General features: G+C 43.9%; 1 protein-coding gene across 1 annotated transcript in view; it reads left to right on the plus strand.

The window, feature by feature from the left end:
- Positions 1-22,650, plus strand: part of b4galnt4a (beta-1,4-N-acetyl-galactosaminyl transferase 4a) — a 127,580-nt gene that overhangs the window by 87,184 nt on the left and 17,746 nt on the right. Inside the window, exons 4-7 of the mRNA XM_053426401.1 lie at positions 3,016-3,111; positions 4,402-4,492; positions 5,658-5,758; positions 14,284-14,351. Coding sequence (XP_053282376.1) covers positions 3,016-3,111; positions 4,402-4,492; positions 5,658-5,758; positions 14,284-14,351 — 356 coding nt within the window. The remainder of the gene's footprint in view (positions 1-3,015; positions 3,112-4,401; positions 4,493-5,657; positions 5,759-14,283; positions 14,352-22,650) is intronic.

The raw sequence follows: 22,650 nt of genomic DNA on the forward strand, positions 1-22,650 counted from the left end.
TTTACACAGGGCTTCTCTCGTCTGCTAAATCCCTCTAACCTTACCATGCCCTCCTCCTTTCTCTCTCGCTCGCTCTGCCACTCCCTTTTTAAACATCGGACGTTCTCATCCATCACTCTGACTTCTTCTCCTTCTTCTTCTTCTTTCCTCTTATCCGAGTCAGTTGATCCCACAAAATCCCCCCCGATTCTGTTTTTCTCCTGCTTTTCTGTACGAGAGGACATAAAGCGTGAAATATGGGCACATAAAAAAAACGTAGGAAATAAAATCACTGGTCCTACTGTTTTTGGACTGACGTGTTTGCACAACATAAATGTCTCATGGTTAATGCATGAGCCGTAATTGCCGTGCCGCTGTCAGTGCGTGGGGCACTTAGTTGACCACAGAGAGCCGGGAGTGAGATGAAAAGGACCGCTCCGGGTCAGGCCATCTGTTAGAAGCCCGGTGTGATCAGAAGGAGCATCACACCCTCCGTCAACGTGTTTCTCCTCCGCCCGTAGAGAGTAGCAGTCACAGAGGTGTTTACTGTATGAAAGACCTTCCTGTCTCGGCCCTCTAATGCCTTCTGACGTCCATGTGGGTTTCTACCTCCTCCTAGGTTCCGCCCCTGTCCATTTGTTGGTTTGTTTGTTTGTCAGCAGAATAACGCTTAAATCTACACATCAGATTTCTGTGCAACTCTGTGAAATGATGGGACATGGGGCGTAGATCCAGACGAAGGGGCGACTCTACGATTTTATTTGTTTTATTTGTTTGTCTATGCGTGTTGTGCAATTTGGTGCAGCCTGATTGGATGGAAGGGGACTGTTGGGGCCTTGGCGGAGGGATGCTCTCTACTCAGTGCCATTTTGATTACCTCTGCCAAGGATGTTATGTTTTCATCTGTGTTTGTTTGTCCGCCAGTGAGCAGGATTACAAAAAAGAGAAACAAGCACTGAATGCATTATTAGAGAACCTGGCGGAAAGATGGGAAACAAGCCAACAAAGGACGGAGGGGGTGGGGGGGCAGGGGCAGAGGCAGAGCAGGGATTTGTTCATTTTCTTTAACATTATGTTTTGACATTTTCACCAATTTCCCCAGGGAATTATTGATGGATCTTGATGAAAGGAATCAGGCCTATTTAGGAGACATAAACGTATGAGTGTTTGAAGGCTGGTGCAGTCTGATTGAATTAAAGGGGACTGTGGGGCCTCGGCGGAGGTCTGCACTCTGCCATTCTGTCAAAAGGTGACTCTCCCTCTGCGGATCAATCGATTCGACAGCTCACAACTGTCGACTGTTTCGGCGAGCAGCTCCTCCATATACAGAAAGGCCACTCTCACTTAATGAAATGGGGCCAGAGTGGTGCTGCCAGCTCTTTGATGCCACCAGGCTCCCTGACTGTGCCGTTTCATATTCATTTGGTGAGAGCCATGCTTTCCGCTCGACTTGTGTGTGATGTTCTAAATATCCGTGGCAGCGTTACAGTGGCGGCCTGCTGGGACGGCTGTCACGCATCAAATGAGGGCATGTGCGCGTACAGTACGTGCGAGTGTGTATTGTGGGTTGATCATCCAGTTTGAGAAATCAGAGCAATAACAGGTCATTAAATCACTGAGACAGTCGCCGCGGGCTTGATGCCGAGCTGAACCGTGCACGTGTCGAAACGAGGAACCGTGCACCAGCACCGAGTTGCAGCTCTTCACTCTGTGATGTTGTGCAGAAATTTGATCGAGGTATGAAATTCATGTGTCAGCAGCATGACGAGGAAATCACATCACCGCTGTGTGCATGCCTCAGTTTCTGAACCCGAAATGTATATGTGGCAGAGCTGACAAAAGTACACACATTCTTTACACGTGTAGAAGTACAGATGACTCAAGTATATATATAACTACTGATACAACCTCTTCATTCAAGTAAAGGCATAAAAAAGTACAGGCTCTGAAATGTACTCAAAGTATTCAAATAAAAAGTTTCCCTCTGAAGGCAACTGAGATTCATGTCCCGTCTATACACATAAGTTCAAAGCCTATTTAACTTTGATCACTCTTACTTTAAATAAAATAAAAATAAACTATTTACTAAAAACAGGAGTTCAAGCAGGTTAAGATGTGTGAGCCTGACAATGTGTGTACAATCTACTGAAAGCAGCATTCTTAATGTAAATAAGGGCTCGGAAGGGGAATGTTTAATTTTTCTGTTTCGTCATCATTGTCGCTGATTCTTCACCTTCTTCCATGTTGTTGTTCCATGTCACAGACACAAAACTCTGAGCTGTCTCAAAGTATTAAAGTCCAAAGTTTTCCTCTTAGGCCACTTCTACCATCTGTATCTAACTTAGGACGCTCTTACTTTAAAGGTTCAGTGTGAGGAATTTAGTGACACCTAGTGGTGAAGTTGCATGTTGCAGCTGAATACCCCTCAACTCACCCTCCTGAGCCTGTTTTGATGTGAGGAGTAGAGAGAACAGCTATTTGTGGTCAAAAGTTGTAAGTCGTCAGAGAAATAAAAATGTAGTTTTTACATTTTGAATTGACACCAACACTCAGCAGTGAAAACTTGACACACAAGTCATCAGGGAGTCGTCTCCTCTTGTACATGAGCAGACCGACGCGTGTGAGGAGACTGCACCCCGAGGCCGACCGGTCTCACCATCTGTCCTTTGCTGTGTCCTGAGATTTCCCTCAGTAATTCAAACAAATGTCAGACTATGGTCAGAGGCCCTGAGCTCTGACAGACTGCTCCTGACATCCTGCGTTCAGACCCCCCCCCCCCCCCCCCCGATACTCATGACGAACTCTCCATCACCTTCAGGACAGAAACTCTACAGTCGTATTATTCACAGAGAACTATTTCCTCCTGCGTGGCAGAGGAGGCGTGAAAGATGACATACTTTCTGCAACAAAATATATCGACTGAATCCAGGGCAAATGGAACTTTTGCAGGAGTGAATGCGTCTTATTTCAAATGAATGTGACGCTGCTGTCACCGTGCACACGCCTGATTCCTCTGCTCTGTTTGTGTGTTGGCAGTTTAAGGGCCAGGCTAACCTGCACGTGTTCGAGGACTGGTGTGGATCCTCCATAGCTCAACTCAGAAAGAACCTGCACTTCCCTCTCTACCCTCATGTAAGTATTACAGAGCAGTGACCGACCTGTGATGTGTCAACACTAAATTCAATTGACCGTGTGTTAAGTTCCTTCTTGTTGTTATTGCGCTGCATCCGTCAGGCTGTCTGTCCTCGCAGCGGCAGATCTAAAACAATGACATAGAGTTCCATCAAACCCATCGTGTGTTCAGTTAGAATTGTTTACATTTCAGGAACTAGTAGATGACAGTATTCTGCAAACTCTGTACTAAGCTCATCAGAAAACTTTGCAAAACCAACATCCAGAAATGATTTGATTAAAAAAAGAGAAAGCCGTTATAACTTCAAATGAACAAAGATCTTACAAAAACGGAGATTCAGAACCAGATTGATGGAACGTTGCATTGTGGAGAAAATAATCAGTTTATGGAACAATCGCAACAAAGAGAACCAAAGAATCTAAGACAAACATTATATTTAATAAAACAGTTAAAGCCTGAATTATGAGGAAATACAATGAAATGTGTTGATTACGTTTTGTCAGGTAAATCTTTTGTGAGCTTCTTTGAATGGTAGAAATGAATTGAAACTTAGGAACTAATAGAGGGATGTGAGGAGCTGTGTGCAGCTATTTAAATTTTTAATTTATTGAATTATTTGCTTTGTTTATTAATATCTTATGAAAGAGGAGCAGATTACAAAAGATGATTCTACTTTCTGCTCCTTTTCGTTCAAGATTTGAGATTTTGTTTTTAAATGGTTTTGTTCGGTTGATGAAGGAATTAAACTTATAAATAGATGCATCCAAGACCAACGACCACACAGTGAAGACCTTATACAGACTGTATATATAGATGAGAAGTGAGGCATCTTGATCGTCCCCTATTGGCTGGCAACAGTACAGGTCATAGATCCCAATGATAGTAGGAGGAAGTGGAGATCTTTACTTACAGTCTATGGGAAGTTAGCTTAATAGTGGACATGCTATCATGAAATAGCTGTGGTTGTTTTGTTGGTTAGAAGGAGCCATGTTTTCCAGCTTATGTTCGAGCAGACAAACACACAGTTGAATCAATTTTCCCCTTTTGGTCTTGCATTTCTGGTTTTGACCTAAAAAGGGCAGTATTGTTTTTCACTCTGGCTTCATGCACACATCTGCAAGTCCCTGCTGTGCCTGGCTACGAGTGCTAAGCTATGAATGGACCCTCGCTGTTTGGTAGGATTACCTTGATAGGATTACCTGACAACAAACATTCTCTTTTATTTTGTTTTGATGCAGCAACTGATGCATGATTTGATTTGTGACATTTGTTTCTGTCTCCTGCTGCAGACCCGAATCACAGTGAAGAAGCTGGCAGTGGCTCCGAGGTGGAAGAACTACGGCCTGAGAATATTTGGCTTCCTTCACCCTTACAGAGACGGTAACCAGCTCAATGTTAATAGCAAGTATCTCCTCTGGGGCCGAAGGGGCCTCTGGAGCATAAGAGTAGATAATTTCCATAGCCCTCTTATTCCAAACACTTCAGAGCCACTCATATAGTGGATATTCAGAAATGGTATTAGAACTGGATGCCGGGGATCTCACAGCTAAATCTCATCGTGGTACCCTCGAGACTTGTTGCTATGGGAACTGAAACGCTGTAGCACCCAAGTGCCCTCACACAAATTGCAGAGTAAGAAGTTATTAATTAGATTAGTGTTCATTTCACTCTCATGTGGAGTTTTCACCGGTGGTAAGGCTCTTCTCAGCCGATGGCTCAAAGGTCATCTACCTCCAGGAATCTGACAAGTGCTTTACAAGTGACCTTCACCCCCCCCCCCCCCCCCCCCCCCCACAGTGCCCCAGACAACCTTTCAGGTGCTGCTCCAGATTTCATTGCAGACAACTAAACCTGTACTCAATGTGATCAGTTTTCATCAAGGTCCATGAATTATTCCCTGAGAAATCATGAAACATTTCGAAAAGCAATTGCCATGTTTAAGGAAGTAAATTTTTTTTCGTAAAAACAACTTTCATATTTCGCCCATTTTCCCTGCCGGAGGTCATAATGCCTTCATTTATCCAGGTAACTACTTGTACTATACACAGTACAAGTATATCTCTACTCTATTCTGCACAATGCTGTTTCCTTCACCCCCCAAAAAACACTGATGTCCTCTGCTCAGTTTTTAGATCGATGACAAGTAACTGCAAATTCACAGTTACTCAGTTTTCTCAGCATTGACAGAAAGACACTCAGACAACAGCCTCTCAGGGGAAAGTAGCTTTATTCAGCTCCGACTATTAATAGTCATGTTCGAAGGAATTGACAATTCTCAAGTATCCTGATTATCCACTAATGAAAATTGATTTGATTTAAGTGTCTACTCGTTGGCTTCCTGGGCTCCTTCCTGCTTCTGATGTAGTCCCAGCAACACTTTCGATATCACCATCAATCGCTGACCTCTGCCAGAAGTAGTCTAGGCAACATATTCCAGGTTCATTATTACAATTTATTTGATGAGGTCTCACATCGTCTGATACTGATCTGGGATCATGCATATAAATCTGCTAACACGCACTTTGATGGTGTTTTGGCCCCGCAGGTGATTTCCAGTTCTCTGTATCTTCGGATGATAACTCGGAGCTGTGGCTGAGTCCTGATGAGAGCCCTCTCAACGCCAGACTGCTGGTCTATGTCGGGCAGGTAAGCGCTGTGCTGCACTCCTTTTATAACATCTGAACCGGAGGGAGGCACTCCACTGAAAAACAGCAAGGTCTCATCATTTTTAATGCTTTGTTATTCTCAGCAAACTCACTAAGTGCACATTTCTAACTCTGAATGCGTTCCCTGGTTTGAACCGGTGCTCTGCCCTTATAAACTTGTCTGTGTGGAATAGAGACACTTCAGAACTATTTGTCGTCATTAGTGAGTTCTCCTCAAACCACAAAACACTGTCACATTATTATTGATTTTGTCCTTCAGGGCTTTTTATAGACAGTGTATGTTGCAGAGTGAAGTAAGATTCACTGGTTTCTCTGCAATGAAGATATTATAGTCAATGTTTTTCATAAAATTAAACTGAATTTGCTTTAATTTTTGCTGTCATTTGCTTGTCGGCTATTCAAAATATTCAGACCCAACGTCACGACTTTTCAAACTTAAATCTGTGTAATTCAGCCTGATTGAAGCTACAAAACAAAATACTGTGCTTTTACTTTGTAGAGAAATTGCCGAAAGAGTAAGTGATTCTCTGAATGTTCTGATGGAGATCAGCACATAACATTGAACAGTACAAATATACAAATCACACCAAATTCAATACTGTACTTCCTTGGGCCATTGGCGACATACATGTAAAGTGTGAACCCGATAACATGAATGGTTTACGAGATATGTACTCCACATACAGACAGAGAGACGTTTGTAAAGTAGGTACATTTAAAAAAACTCTTACTGCAGAAATAAACCAATTAACTAGCTAAATATTTTTGAATTCCTCACTGTTGGACTTAGATAGCAAAACACACTTTGTCACTGTATATTTGTCTGGAATAATACTTCCACAGTACAAGATGTGCAAAGAAGTAAAAAACCACATCACTACACAACATCGTGATTTATTTTATAATATGATGTCCAGGCTGAGGGTGACTCATGGCTCTAATGGATTCCCTTCCTTTCATCCATGGACACGATGACAGATCGGATGTTGGGAGGGTATTATTTCATATATGTAACTATCAATTTAGTCATTAAGTCAAGAGCCATAATACATCTGCTCCTGGCCAACAGGAGCCTCTTCACTCCACCCGGAGCTCCAGCGTCCAGCGGCTGGAAGGACACTGAGCGATACGACCTTGTTCCTCTTTAGTAATCAGCCGCTCGACCTCGTGTCACCGTCCCGACACACACACGATCACTCACCTCCAGCAGGCGGCGGCTCACAACACCAGCGACTCAGATCCTCCTGTAGAGCATCCTGTGAGAAATCGTTTTCCTTTCCCATCTATCCTGGAAGTCCCCTTCGCCCGCTATCGAATAACAGTCGAGGTGTTCCTGCCGCTGGGTTTACTAATGAAAGGTTTCTTGGTAGAACCGTCTGAAAATATTTAAGGAATTTAAGAACCACGTGAATGCTCGGGGGTTAAATTTATGCTAAAAGAGCAAAGGTCCAGCCCCGGAGCCATGTGTATTTCCAACAGGGCGCGGGAGAGAAGTTACCAGGTTCCACACGGGGCCGAGATTAATTAGCCGGTAGTGAATATTGATGTGACATTTAGCAGTGGAGAAATATCATTTAGAGAACGGCAGGGGAGCGAGGGCTGTGGCCGGGGATCATTCATTCTGCCAGGGGCTGACAGACAGGGCCTCGCTGCCTCCTCTGTCTTCAGAGACAAATAAAACCTCGGGACTCCGTTCCCTCATTACGTGACCCATCTGTCCGGGAAGAAGAAGTCTTACAAGACATTTTATTCCTTTTAAATACTGTTTACCACATTTTAAATATCTTTCACATGCAGCGCAGCGTGTACTGGTGTCCTCGTGTATCACAGATTTTATGACTAAAACAGGTAAATCCATGCTAATCTGAAAAGAGGGCTTAATGCCAAGGCTGTTTTTTTAAGTACTTCAGCTCTAAAATGAGGTCAAAAACTTTTCTCTATTCTGTTTAAATCCTCATAATAACTCATAACTCTGAATGAAGAAGAGATGATAGCCTGTAGTTTTATGTTTAAATGAATAGATTCAATTTGTAATGAGGAAGTAACCACACTGTGCTGCGGTATCTCCACCTCCCAGTCTGAGCATCACAGCAGTAACTGGTACTGAACTCAAACTGGCTCTGGAAAGTCTGTGTCTATAGTTTCCAAATACATGGTTTTATGTACAAATATAACAAATCCTAATAAAACAATCAAGCATAAAAGCCTTTATCTATTTAAGATTATCATTATGAATGTATGTGGGTCTAAATGATGACATGAATGCATGGAGGGACCTGTGGAATGTAATGAACATGGTGAAGGGATCTCTTCATCGCTCCAGGACGTTGGGAACTAGATTTTTTTTCACATCCTGAACAAACGTTTCGCTCTGACTAAAAGATGAATTGTTTTTTTTCCTTGTCAAGGGGTCAAGGTCACTGTGACCTCACGTCTGTCCCACTCTTGCGAGCACAATGTCTCAGAAACGCCTCCGGGGAGTTTCATCAGGCGCACACCTGCCATTTGGAAGCAATGATGAGCTGATTAGAATTCTGTAGTCGAAAGGTCAAAGGTCAAACGACACCGTGATATCACAATATTCTGCTTAAACACCCCCCAGGTCAAAGGGCAATGGTGACATCAGTATTTCTCACATACATATACAAAAAAAACCACTCACACACATACAATACAAAGACGGATCTGTAATCCTGATTCCCACAACGTAGCAGTTCTTGTATATCCATCCCTCACACACACACACACACACCAGCTGGTCAGTGTGTGTGTGAAGAGCAGCTTATAATAAGACCACTCTCCCTGATCCCGCTGTGGAACATATTAACGTCCTGAGCGTCAGTGAGGATCAGCCATTGTCCAGCCTCAGCGCACCGACGTACTTTTTGCCTGACAGCTAATCTGTAATGAGATTTCTCCTTTTCAATCAGAATGTCCAGACGGCTCCCGCTGAGCCCCCCCCCCCCCCCTGACTCCGTCTGATACCGAGAGCCTCGTGACGGGAGCACATGTATGAGAGTGTTCATAGGCCCTCGTGTATCATAAGAGAGGAGACGCAGACAGGAAACTGGATGAGAGAGATACAATCGATACCCGACCTGAATATGAGCAACAGCCGCTGCTCAGTTTCACACAGAGGAGACTTTGTCACCGTGGTGGTGTCAGACGTGGTTTCAGGTTTTCCCTTCGCTTTGTTCCACAGTGAAGAGCCGTCTGAAAACCAAACAACAGTTTTGTTCCATCGATTCTCGAGTCATTGTCCCAAAAACACACAAAAGACCAAGAACAGGTTTCTGCTTTTCTCAGGTTCCCAGTGATATTGAGCTGGGTGGTTCCCTGCCACAATGTCATGACACCTGAACTGAGCACAACCGTGATGACTGTTAATCCTGCTTCTCCTGCTCTCACGTTTCAAGGCGTCTCCTGCTTTCTGTTGTTTTTCTGTAATAAATACCACAAAATTCCAAAACTTAATAAATGGACGCCCCAAAGATGATCATTTGAAACCTGTTTGCGATCGGTAATCCATCACGGCACGCGTTTATCTGCCTCTGTTTTCTGGTGGCAGCTTCATTAGCCCCCGTGCACAACATTAGATGGTAGCTCCTTTCAGCAGCTGCACATCCACCTCTTGATAACGCAGCTCTGACACCGATAGAAACAGACGTGAGGATAATTGTGACGGACGAGCGGCCTCGAACCCGTTTGAAGCATCTGAAGGCAGATTTGTTTTTGCTGAGATAAATGGAATTAGAATCACCGTTCAGATTCCTGCACTTCATTCAAACGGGCGAATGAGCAACGTAAACATGGTCGCACTTAAAAGCAACAACTGTTCCTGCTGAAAGAGACAATGACACCCGGAGGAAACCATCAAAACAAAGGCTGTTGTTACGACTCTGACTTCATTTCTCGTAGCAAGTCTGTTGTGTATCATAATATATCTAGAAAGCTGTGATCAGACCAAGTGTGTGTGGTGTATTCTAACAGGCTCAAGGTCAAAGGATCAACCAATCTGTAGGTGAGATGGAGTGAGATAAAGAATACAGCTCTCTGAAGTTAAAACAAAGAGCAGCTGATTCTCTTTTAAAAAGACAGGTAGAAGAAACTGAATTCATAGAAAAGGGAGTGATTCCTCCACATCTGTCACTTTCCTTGACCCCGTTTTGTGTTTCACCTTTTACTGTCGTCCACTGGCAATCTGGAAATGAGTCTTATCAATGTACCCACATGTTTGTGTCTGTTTCTGTTTGTGTGTTTGTGTGTGTGTGTCAGAGTAAAGAAAAAGAGAGATGAGTTATAGTGGAGCAAGGTTACAATATGTCTGGACTGTGTGTTGAGAAAGTGAATCTTCAGGTTCAGTGCATATAAGCAGAATTGTGTGTGTGTGTGTGTGTGTGTGTGTGTGTGTGTGTGTGTGTGTGTGTGTGTGTGTGTGTGTGTGTGTGTGTGTGTGTGTGTGTGTGTGTGTGTGTGTGTGTGTGTGTGTGTGTGTGTGTGTGTGTGTGTGTGGTACCTGGGCTAAATTTCAGTTGAAATAACAGTCACTTTTTACCTAATTGGGGACAAAAGTTGTGTCCTCAATTAGGAAAAGGCTGGTTTTAGAGTCAGGTCAGAGTTATGGGTTAGAGCAAGTCTCCAGGAAATTAATGCAAGTTTATGTAAAGTTTCCAAAGGTGACCTATGAAACTGCTTGTGTGTGATTTTGTGTATGTGTCTGTTGCTCCCCATGACAACTTGGGCGCTTGCCCTTCTGATTTACCTCCTGCTTTACGAGGGGATGCTGCTCCCACCCAGTGACTCATCGTCCAGTGGGACGTCATGTCTGTGTGTAGGGTGTGTACACACTGGACTCCCAGTCTGGGGAAGTGGTGTCAGACGTGTGTGTGTCTGTGTGTATGTGTGTGTGTGTGTCATAAAATATTTTTTGAAGGAGATTTGCTCTTTGACACACATGTTTTTGTCCTTTGTAGAAAATCTACTTAGTTTAAAATGTCAAATTAACATTTTTACCTCTTTATTCGTTTAATTAACGACACACTCGAGTGTAATTTCACTTCACAGTGCATCATGTGACATATGCAATAAGTCGTTTGCATGACTCACAACCATTTGCACAAGTTGTGTCACACATATTATGCATCGTGATTGATTTTCGTGTCCTTTTGAATTAGAAAGTCAAGGTTTAAAGGTCACTCTAATTTCTCTGCTGAATAAAAAGCATCATTATTTTTTTAAAGTATCCTTAACAAGATGACATTTAGCTTCGTGTTCACTCTCAGAATAAACTTCCTTCCACTGCAGCGTCATTTCTCTTATGAATTCATATTTACTGCGGAAACAAATGAAATGATCTAGTTTATGCCTGCGCGCAGATTCCTTTTTGCTTATTTAAAAAAAGAGAAGAGAGATTTGCTGTCTGGAGAGTCAGCAGCAGATAAGAGATGAATATATTTGCGATGCCGCCTGCTGCAGTGATCACTCTCTTTTTCATCTGCCGAACAACAGCCCTTTCAGGAAAAAAGCAATTCACTCACAGACAGAATATCAACATGTACGTTACAGCGAGACATTAGAGACATTTTCAACTTTCTCATTTATATTCACTGCAAAAGTTTTAAATCCGAGTCTGTTTTTTTTGTCCTTCTGCTTTGAACGATTTTAAAGTTGTGCTGCGGGTGCCTGCGTCATTCACCTGCGATTTGTCAAAGTTATTTAAGTGTCGATGAAGGTGAGAGGTTGAGAAACAAGCAGCAGCACTTTGCAGGGACACAAGGTTTTTTATTTTAATGATGATTCTTTTGAGGGAGACGAGCTGAGGTGAGAGTCAGACTCTCCTGTTACATGTCAGGAGGAGCTGAACGGAACACAATGAAAAGTTAACACAGTCCAGGAGTTACATGAGATAAACGTGTCGTTTTATCTATGTAGAAAACAAATGTTACAGCTCACGATCAGGTCAACTCACGAGTATTGTCTTCTAAACAAGCATAAAAAGGGAAGTTTGACTCGGAGCCCCTTGAATTTTGTTGACGATGAATTAACCTCTGGGGGCAACAGCCAATGTTTTGGGGCTTCCAGTGTAAACAGTGTATATTTGGGCCATGACTCACCATCACCTATTCACTTTTTTACAGTCTGGTTTTAGTCCAGACGACATTTTGGCTAATCTATCAACAACTTTCTGGATATGAATGCGTATTAGAACCACACGTGCCCTTAACTCTCTTACTGTATATATATTATTGTTCTATATTGTTGTTTCTATATTATTGTTTGTACAGTGCACCAACCACACCAAGGCAATTTCCTGTATGTGCAAATATACATGGAAATAAAAATTATTCTGATTCTGATTCTGATCAAATTTAAAACTCTCCAGCCGATGCCTCTTTTGCTCTCCAGACAGACTGTTGACCTGCGGGCAACCAAACTCTGCTCAAACGTCTTCGGTCAAACTAGAAACAGAAACCAGAATCCCTCCGGCCACAGAACCTCGTCCCGCGCCGACAGATTCTACACATGAGCATTCAGAACGATTTAATATCCATAAATCTGAGTTAAGAACTTGTAGCTTTCTTTTTTTGAAAGAAGTCGACTTTTGGCAATGTCAAATATTTATAATAGGAAAATTCCTTTCTGAAGTCAATACACATATTAAATGATTTGAAAGAAACATTTTCCTCTTTAGACTCTGCTGAAATCAAGCTGTGGGAGTTGGATGAGCTACTTTTTTCGTTTTTTAAATATTCCTTTCCAGTGATTTCACTCCTACCCTTTTTTTCTCCTGTGCCGGAGGAGGGAGAGATGTGAGGCCCGTTGTGCCCCGTGTGGACGGCTTCACAGTGAAGGCACAGTAGAGCACATTGTGTCCCTCCTCCTGTCGAGCCAACGGCTTCACACAGACTCCAAAGGCTTCAGCGCTGCCAGGGGCCCGGTGGATTTTGGACGGACATTACTGCGTGTTTTCCGAGTTGTTTCTCCTCCCCCCCCCCTCGCTCTCTTCACATGCCAGCGAACATGCTCAGAGGTGCCGTTGTATAACGTGCCATTTCGTATGTGTGTGTGTGTGTCGTTATGCTGTAGGTGTGTGTATTGCTGTGAAAACACTGCGGCACCCAGAGTGAGGATCAGCAGCTAGTTACAAGCTGAAAGACTCTTGTGATCTGTGGCTCCCACGCGCCTCCATGTCTTCTGACCAGCTTCAAACCGGGAACGTGCGGCCAACACAAACAATTAGAGGCGAGCCCACTGTGATCTTAGCCGTGTTCTTCCATAATGGATCAGCGGCAGCAGGGGGCCTTAATTAGCCGCGTTGGCTTGCTGAGGAAATGAATGGGCACTGATTCGACCGCGGGGCCGAAGCCGGAGGCCTCAGGGCTCCGGGATGAGCCAGCTTCTCAGAGCGAGGGTTGGCAGGGAGTCGCTCTTTCTCGTTTACTGTCTGTTTGTGTCCGTGAGCTCTGGTCTCGTTTGTGTCTCTCTGAACTGGTCTCATGCGTTGTCTCTCCCTGTTGCTTTGGGGAAGATTAGATTAGATTCAACTTTATTGTCATTGCACAGTACAAGTACATATACAACGAAATGCAGTTTAGTATCTAACCAGAAGTGCAAATACAGGCAGTAAAGTGCAGAGTATTGTGCGTATTTAAAATGGAAAGTAAATAAATAAGATATGTACAGTAAGAAATATATCCGGAATAGTACAGTATTAACAGGTATTTTATGATATAATAACTATGAGCAGTAAGAAATATATATGGAATAGTACAGTATTAACAGGTATTGTATGATATAAGAACTATGAGCAGGATAAATATATAAAAATATATAAATATGAATATACTATAGGCTTGGGCCTTGTCGCTCTCTGTAGCCTATTTTTCAACTGGTCGATAAAACCCACTAATACCTACTAACATCTGGCTTTTGTCTGCAAAGGGAATTAGTTCAGTCGCCATTCACTTCCAGGTCAAATGACTCTGCAGGAGATACTGGTTTTAATTGGCTCAGATCGGCAGTGATGGAGAAATGACACCCAGGGGAATGAGCTAATTTCTTCTTCTGCTTAATCTCTGCAGTCTGTTCAACGTTATGACACACGTTTAACATCTGGGAGCTGGCTGGTTAATAGCCATGAACGTTTGTGTACTTATTGTTTCTTACATCTTGGGATCTCCTCGACTCGAAGCAAGAAAGAAGTCAGTCGCGGTGTTTTACCCCAAAACCTGCAGATACCCTCTAACTGTGGTGTAAAAGAGCTGTGTCATCATAACCACGGGATCTTTCAGCATCCATTTCCAGCTGGTCGGTCCATCACCAGTGGACGCCCATAAATCGGAAAAACCGCTGCTTTCTCGTCCTCACAAAATCGATCTCAAATGTTTTAGTGCACCTGAACATTTCTCATGCTGTTTTTATCCCATGCTCTCTCACTTGTGCCCCCCCCCTCTCTCTTTCTCTCACCCCCTCTCTGATCTGTGCCTCTTGTCTTGTGTGTTGCAGCTGGGAACAGAGTGGACCGCTCCGGGCGAGTTCAGCAAGTTCAGGTCCCAGTCCTCCAAGTCGGTGCAGTAAGTACCCGTGACAAGTACACACATTTCTCAACGGGACAGTTATTTATTTCACTCTGGAGCAAGGTTTCTTTTTTTTTTTTTTACTTACTCTGCTGTGACTGAAACGAGGCCTTATTAGCATCTGAGTTGACAAGTACACAGCTCCAGAGCATCTCGCACGACTCAGGTCTTAAAGCTGTAGCTGGTAATGCATCTCCATATTAAGTAGTTTCCTATAGCAGCCTCTTTCATAACACAACAGCCTCAAAAAGCTTTTCCTGCTCACACGCAAAAAGGGAATTGATGGCTCCAGTGTTCAGGGACTCTCTTTTGTGTACCCTCACTTGAATGGGGAAGTGGTCTCAAACTTTTGGACCCAGCTGAATGTACCAGTGATCACAAATAGATGGGCTCATCAGGTGTGGAGGATCGGAGCAGTTGTAAGGCCTCTCAGTCTCTGAACGCGAGATGAGAACCACTCCGGGCCTGTCGGATTCAACACGTCTCTCCCTAATTGCCGGGAGCTGCTGCATGAAAGCGGCTTTTGATACGAGCACTGATCTGCAGCCAGTTTGCTTGTGAAGTCATTGTTAGGTCTATGTGATTATGCAGCAGGAGACGGGATCTTAAGAACAGTGCTGCTATTCCTCTGGGCTTTCACATTTGCCTGATTGGATGAAGTAAGCTGTAGAGTGCTGCCTTAAATTGCCCCCCCCCGACACATACACACACGTATTTTTGCTGAAGAATATTTTAGCATCTCTAAATGGTACAAATGGGATAATGAACACCTACAACAATGAAGAAGAAAAACTGTTTTTGCATTTTCAAAGTGAGATATTAATCTTGTTTACTTATCGCACATAGACTTTATATAAAGATAAGAAAGTTCCCTAAAAGTGAAGCCAATGCGTCTTGGTCGCCACCTGGTGGCTGGCTGCAGTATAACTCATACAACCCACCCTCTCCATGTTATTGGATGGGGCATGGACCCGGATAGAAAGCCAAAGTGCACATAAGGTTTGTTTTTAATAATCTATTTGATGTTATGAAAACATCCTGATGGCCGGGCGATCGATGGGACCTCGCTCCAAAGATGGCGGCGGTCATACCCGGGGTCGTTCAGCTTCATCTGTTAATAGTTGGAGGACGTGGAGACAGGTGTTGTTATGTGTGAAGGTTTCATCATAAATGTTTGTGCATCATTACGTGTCAGTTTCAGAAGGTTTGAACCATCAGGAAAATTCTCGCTGCTCATTAAAAAATCACACATCTGCTGCACATCCTGCCACAGACACACACAAACACACACACACACACACACACACACACACACACACACACACACACACAAACACACACACAAGCACACAAACACACACACACACACACACACACACACACACACACACACACACACACACACACTTTATATAATGAATACAAATTTGTGAATGACATAAGGGGGTTGAATACAGGCCAGGACCTATTGGCGTGTGTTTGTCAGTGCATAGGATTAACAGGGTCTGGTTGGCACAGCAGGCAGAGACGACTTCAAGGGAGCACAGAGAGACGACAAAAGATGAAGACGAAGGAGGAGGAGGAGGAGGAGGTTGAAAGTTCCTTTTCTTCAATTCTCTCTTCCTGTCTGACAGGCATCTGGCGTTCTCCGACAATAACAAGACAACAATAGCTTTACCAGGCGCTGGAGATGGCAGGGAACTTTAAAAAGGTTCCGCGTGGTGGAGGGCGTCGGTCGTGACGATGCATGTTTCGTGAACCGTAACCGCTTCCTTCTGTTTGGATGGGTTTGTGTCTACGAGTCATGTGTTCGCACAGAAACTCTTTTCTCCGCCTGTCGCAGTCTTACAGTCATAAAACGGCCAACTCAAGGGAAGCTGCTGCAGAGAACACGTTTCTTCTGTATGCTCCCCTCCCCTCTGCGATCTGAAACAACAGGGATATCCAGTTACGCTCACGTCAAGTGTCCTCCTTGAACTGTGAAGTGATTCAGGATCCCACTGTCAGGTCGGGAAATGCGGCGCACCAGAGATGAAACAGGTCGGGGGGACCTGGTGGAGTTTCAGGAGGCGATAGAGGCTAATGACTGTCAACTTTCTTTTCTTTTTTTAACTTTTACAGCTACACATCATCACAGGCTTTGGGGCGAATTCGTCACAGACTGCATGAAAGTCGAGTTTCAGATAATTAGGTGAAACTGGTTTGATGTTTCTGTGCGTTGGAGAATTCACAGTAAAACATCCTTTTTTTTTATCCTATAAGCACATGCCTCCGTGAATTAATGTGCATGTGTTTGTTAAGCACCGTGCCTCTTGAAACTCCGCTCTGCATCTAATGACTCTATTGAAACATCCCAAAGCAAAGGCACTTTATGTCTTTTCTTTTTTTTTTCCCTCACGCGCACAATCACACCCAACCTGTTCGTGGTGAAGCCGCCGTGCTCCTGAGTTTGGCAAATTGCGTGTGCAGCAGGATTAATCGTCACGCATTCGTAAAATTGTATTCTTCAAATGAGCCGGGATGGATTCGAAATGAGCAAATTAGCAGCGCGGAACAGAGCATTATATCATTTTTGGAAGGAAAAAAAATGATGATAAAACATCAGAGCGCGTGTGCAGCAATAGTAATCAGTCATTAGACAGATTTCATCACCTGATAATTTGAAACATTTGTAAAGCCTGTTAGAATAAAGAAATAACCGAGCAAAGTGAAATGAACTCAGTAATGCTGAGATATTACGCTCGGTTTTGTAGATGGAAAGCAACTGGGAAAATGATTAGCCATTGCACACGAGGCTGCGGCCCTCGGTGCCGTGATCCACTTGTGCAATTTGGTTTTGGAGCATAAGTTCAGGGCCATTGGAGCCTATTTACAGACTCCGTTCTACCACAGTTCCACTCAGAGCCTTGATCAAAGCTGCAGTTTAAAACTGCTCTCACCCTTAATGTGCAACCGTTTCCACATTTGATCTTACTGGGCCGGGAACAGGATGAAATGGGACGGAGCCAAAGTAAAATGGAGTTTGTAAACGACTGGGGTCGAATGGCGCCGAGCAGAACAGAGAGCAGCCCACAGAAAATGTAATTGAACATATAGGAGAGCAGAAAGAAACACAACAGACACTCCCACTCGAGCTGGGTCTGTTTATTGCACTCTTTCTTCTCTTCTTCACGCTTTTGGACGGTGGTTATTTTTACACCGCGGTTCATCGGGGCTGACTGTAGCCGAGCTGAGTGAACAGTGACTAATGGCTGCTGCAGGGCTGAATCTTATTGTCAGGGAGTGATGGAGTTCACTTGAAACGCTTCACTTATCGGTTGGAGGTTTGACGCAATGCAATCACAGGCTATTGTAAGCAGCCGACACAACCCTGCACGTTCACGCCCGCACAGTCTCACATGTACAGGGCATATACAGTCTCTGTGGCCTATCATGGGCAACGGCTTGTTTGAACAGGAAGGAGCAGAGCACATACAGTAAATGCTGCGGGGGGGGGGGGGGGGGGGGGGGGGGATCTGGGAATCCTCGCTCAGAAAAACAGCAACAAACAATAACAAAGTCGCTGCATTTCTACAAATCTGAACTCTTAGTTATGAACCAGGTCAAACACAGACTACAGACAATATGTAGAAACTAGAATGGCACTCGGAGGAGCACATGCATGGACCTGCACAACCCGTCCCCTTAGGAAGCCACACCTGAATTCACTAGACCCAGATTTCCAATTGGATCTGCACCAAACAAAACTAAATATTAGCAAGATACATGATCCTTTTTTGAGGGTGTTTTGAAAAGTTTACTAAAATGTGGAAAAATGTTTAAGAGAGTGAATCTGCATCTTGCATCTTGATCCGGATCGGCACGATAATTGACAAATTCCTTCCTCTACACAAACTGCATCTTTCCACCAAGCTTCTTGTTGATACGACCACTAGCTAAACAACAGACAACACACAGTGAGGAAAACTCCTTGGAGGAGGGAACTCAGGAGAGAGAGTCCATTAACCAGAAGGTCGGTGATACAATCCCACGGACTCGGTGTGTCCTCGGGCCAGATACTTACTCCGAATGGCTCCTGATGGCTGTGCCGGCAGTGGAAGTGCATGAATATGTGTGTGTAAATAGAAAACTGAGTGTTGTGTGTATGTGTGTGTGTGTGTGTGTGTGTGTGTGTTTGAATGGGAGAATGCGACTTGTACTCTACTGTTTTAGTGCTATAGAAACACAATCCATTTAACAGTTGGATAATTAAAACCTGATTAATTGTTGTTAAGTTTGAGGACTGCTATTCTCAATAATTACCAGACCATTTTCCAAATCTACCAACTGCAAAGAAGTGTGAACTATAGGGATGAGTGAAAAGGCTTCTGGGAAAGGGTGAATGGGAGCTACGTTCACAGCACCTGTCTAGTTGTAACGTTGTGTCCGAATGATTAATCATAACTTCATTTTAACCTTCATTAGATGAAACGGTCGTGTAGAGTTTAACCTGATCTGAACTCATTTGGAATGCACAGCTCCGACGGGGACGTTTGCTCCGTCTCAGACCCGACGGTGACATCACCCTTCAGAGTGAACTGGCTCCTCTCGTTCGCCCCGTGTGAGAAAATGAGCCAATAATCCTGATAATGAAAGCACAGCACAGCACAGAGCAGGGGGATGAGAAGAGAGAGAGAGAGAGAGATCATTACCCGGAGCGAAGCCTCTTCAAATAATTCGATCGCGAGTCCGGCTAGAAAGAGAAACTGAAAGAAAGCAGTCTGTGGGTTTAGAGAAGTCATTTTGTACCGACCGAACTTCTGACTGTTAAACTCAAACACTTTAGTTCTGTGAGTGAGAAGCTCGGTGGGCTCCGATCGATCGGGGACACGCGTTGGACTGAGACAACTCACAGGTTTGACTTTTGCTACGTGTTTTTTCATTGATAAAGTCTGCTCCGATATATCACATGATCGCTGGGACACAAAAATTCTGTCTCAAACCATAACTTTACTCCCCAGATTGAATAATTTTCTCCACTTGCTCCTCTGCTGACACAGCAAACCCCCTTTCGTCTACTCCCATCAGTCCTTTCTCCATAATAGCCGTTATGTTTTATGACTGGATATAAAACTGCAAAAGGTGTGAAAAGGCCAAAGATTGAAACAAGTTATGCTTTGCTTCAAATGCTTATTCCTCTCGACCACTGGGGCGCAGCTTTGTTTCTGTGACGTGTGACGTGTCGGTCCTAGGTGGCAGTTTAGAGGATGGGATGGACGGGGGGGGTAGGAACCGTGCAGCTGTTAGGGAAACAACCTGGCTCCGACCACCTGGAGGTAATGACTCACACTGTTGAGTGTGTGGGTGTGTGAGTGGAGGAGAAATAGTTTTGCCCGTGTTCTTATTCTGAAAAGCGGAGGCTCAGGACTATTTGTCTCTTTTACCTTCTCAGTTTTCTCCAGCCTCAGCTTCTTTCTTTCAGTTCTTTGTGGCTCCATCTCATTAAAACTCTAAGTCTATAGTTAGTAAACAGATCATCAAATGGAATGTGATTGGAAGCATCAACACAATATTCTGTAGCACCAGAGGTTTGCCTGTATTTGGCCCATTCATAACAGTTAATAAACACAAGGACAGAAACAGTCAAGTTGATTAGCTAATTGTCCAATCAACTACCCTGATCATCAGCTTCATGTGAGGGTTGCTACTAATGCTCTTTCCTTTTTGAATTCACATTAATTTAAATACCCTGGAGCTGTAGAGACGAGACGGTTATGTTCCTGTCCTTCAGTTTGTTTGACAGCCGGATTTTGCCCAAAACTACTAAACTGACTTTCTCAAAACTGGATGGAAGGATGGACAATGGAACTGGGAACTGATATATACAGGTTTGTGTTATTTGATGTGGATTCAAAGAGAAATCCAGATCTTGTGGATTTAGATGTGGTTCCATTAGGGTGCTGTTGGGTCTTGGTGGAGCATTGTGCTCTACTGCGAATCATTAGTTCACAATGAAAGTTAGTGTGAGTCATCGCTCCCAACCCCCCCCCCCCCCCCCCCCCTCCCTACAAAAGGCTACAGCCTATTTGTGCCTTTAAAAATAAACCTTAGTACCTTCAATCAAAGTAAAGAAAGTAAGAAACACCGGGAAGTTACTGGTTTCTGAAGCTCCTAGAATCAGTTGATGTGACTTTCAAAATAAAACCCTGTGTCAGTTTAAAAGAGGCAGTCTTAACTTTGGTTTTGTCTCCGCCTCCTCTGATACCTGTGAAGTGATCTGTTTGTCAGAGTGCTGTCACACAGCAGCTTGATAAGTGACAGTGAGATAGTCAGAGGAGGAACCCAGATAACCCCGTCAACACTATCTCCACTCGCTGACACAGCTACCACAGCCCCGGGTGCTGGAGACAACACCGGGGAGATTGACATTTGCTCAAATTCTACGAACCGAAACTGCATCCGGCGCTAGCCTGACGTCTGACAACACGCCTGACGTCAAGTGTTTCGGTCTTCAGAGCTGCTCAGGCTGCGATGTGACTGACAGACATATGAAGATTAGAGGAAATGTTGTTGCATGAGATATCGGGAACTAATCAGCACCGGCGTATTCTGATCAACATGGCGAGGGCGAGGTTTGAAGAAAACCAAATGGCACAAGCAAGAAGCGGAAGTCAAATTTAAACGACCTCTGTCTTTCTTCAGTTTCAACATTAACCTGCATGTTCCTTCTGTTGGAGGGCAGTTTCCAATCATGAGGGTCTGATGTGTCGAGATTTCCCCCCTTCTGGTGTAATGGCTAAATTGAAAATGGCTTCTGCAGACCCTGCGTGGCCTGATGAGGTGGAAAGGTGGACACTGTTTCCAAGGTTATCGACGATGGCATTTTGCCGGAGCCACTTTCCGCTTTCCACAAACTGCAGAAAATGACATTTAGCCTCAATCTGTCTGCAGGAAACGTGGCCGCTGATGTGTTTTCTTGTTTATGTCTCCTCGCTTTTTAATTGTCTTTTCCACTCCTCTATTAACTTTTCCCTTTCATCTCCGCCGCCTATTGTGCTACTTCTTACACACACTGCAAACGCCCCAGCTAGTTTTCCACTGACTTAACAGAAAACCTCCAGACGCCATTAATAGTTGGTGTAGGGGGAGATTTGACTGAGCCTTTTCCCAGCAACAATGAGGGAAACCTATTGAAGAATGACCAGTTATTTCACTGGGAGATCTCTTGAGTATCTATAATTGAATCACTTTAAGCACCGCTGGCTATTACCCGGCGAGGAGGCTCGAACATTTCCAGAGACTACTTGTACCCGTGACATCACAGGAATACCGAAGAGCACGGGGACGAGCTGAATGTTGGACCTGCACCGTCTCATCATATCTACTCTCTGTGTTCACTTGCATGTGAGTGTGTATGCTCGTGTGTGTGTCTTTGTGCGTTTCTAATCGTGTTCGACTGTAAATACCAACCTTAATGCTAATATCTCCTCACTCAATGTAATTGGTTGATTCACCGCAGCAGCTGAATTAGAATGAAGCTTTTCTCCAGGAAGTTGCAATGACTCCTCTGTCCCACTTTCTTCCCTTCAGGCCTTCACTCCGCCATCTGTTTTTTGAGTGATGACAGCCTGCTAAGACACAAATCTATGTTTGTGTGCGTTTGTGTGTGTGAGGAAGAGTTCATGCATGTGTGTGGGTGGGCTTATATTTAATCAGGGGGTCTTTGGGGTGTTGATGCACATTTCCCGGCTGTCAGACACGGTGGGTAGCGGACACTTGACTGGCAGTAATGCATTAGTATTACTGCCGAAACTCTAACAGGGGGATGCTTCTGGCCAGATGTGATTGGGAGACAGTAATGATGACGGAGGGTCGGCTCAGTCTGAGGAACACACAGCAGTTTCAGTCTGAGCATCTGCAGATATACAAGGTGGCTGGAAAGGGACCTGGTCATTATCCAGGATGTAGACACGTCCTGGGAAACATAAAGGACTATTTCCTGGTTCAAAGATTTAATGAACTGAATTCGAGCAGAGCAGGTAGTTAAATGATTATTATAGAAAATAGTAGTTATTATCCATAAACTGTTCCATTTTAAGATTTGATGTGTAGCAATTCTTCACTAAAAAGTCTAAAAACAACTATAAATACTTTGTTTCCACAGACAAATCCCAGATTTTCTTATTTATAATGGAACATTTCATTTTGGTCACATTTTAATTGTGTCATCTCAGCCTTACCCCTAGCTTTGTTTTGGTCGCTCATAATTCATTTAGGTTTTGCTGCAAGACATGAATAAAACTTTAATATTATTTCC

Source organism: Pleuronectes platessa, chromosome 7, assembly GCF_947347685.1.
Source record: "Pleuronectes platessa chromosome 7, fPlePla1.1, whole genome shotgun sequence".
Classification (NCBI taxonomy): Eukaryota; Metazoa; Chordata; class Actinopteri; order Pleuronectiformes; family Pleuronectidae; genus Pleuronectes; species Pleuronectes platessa.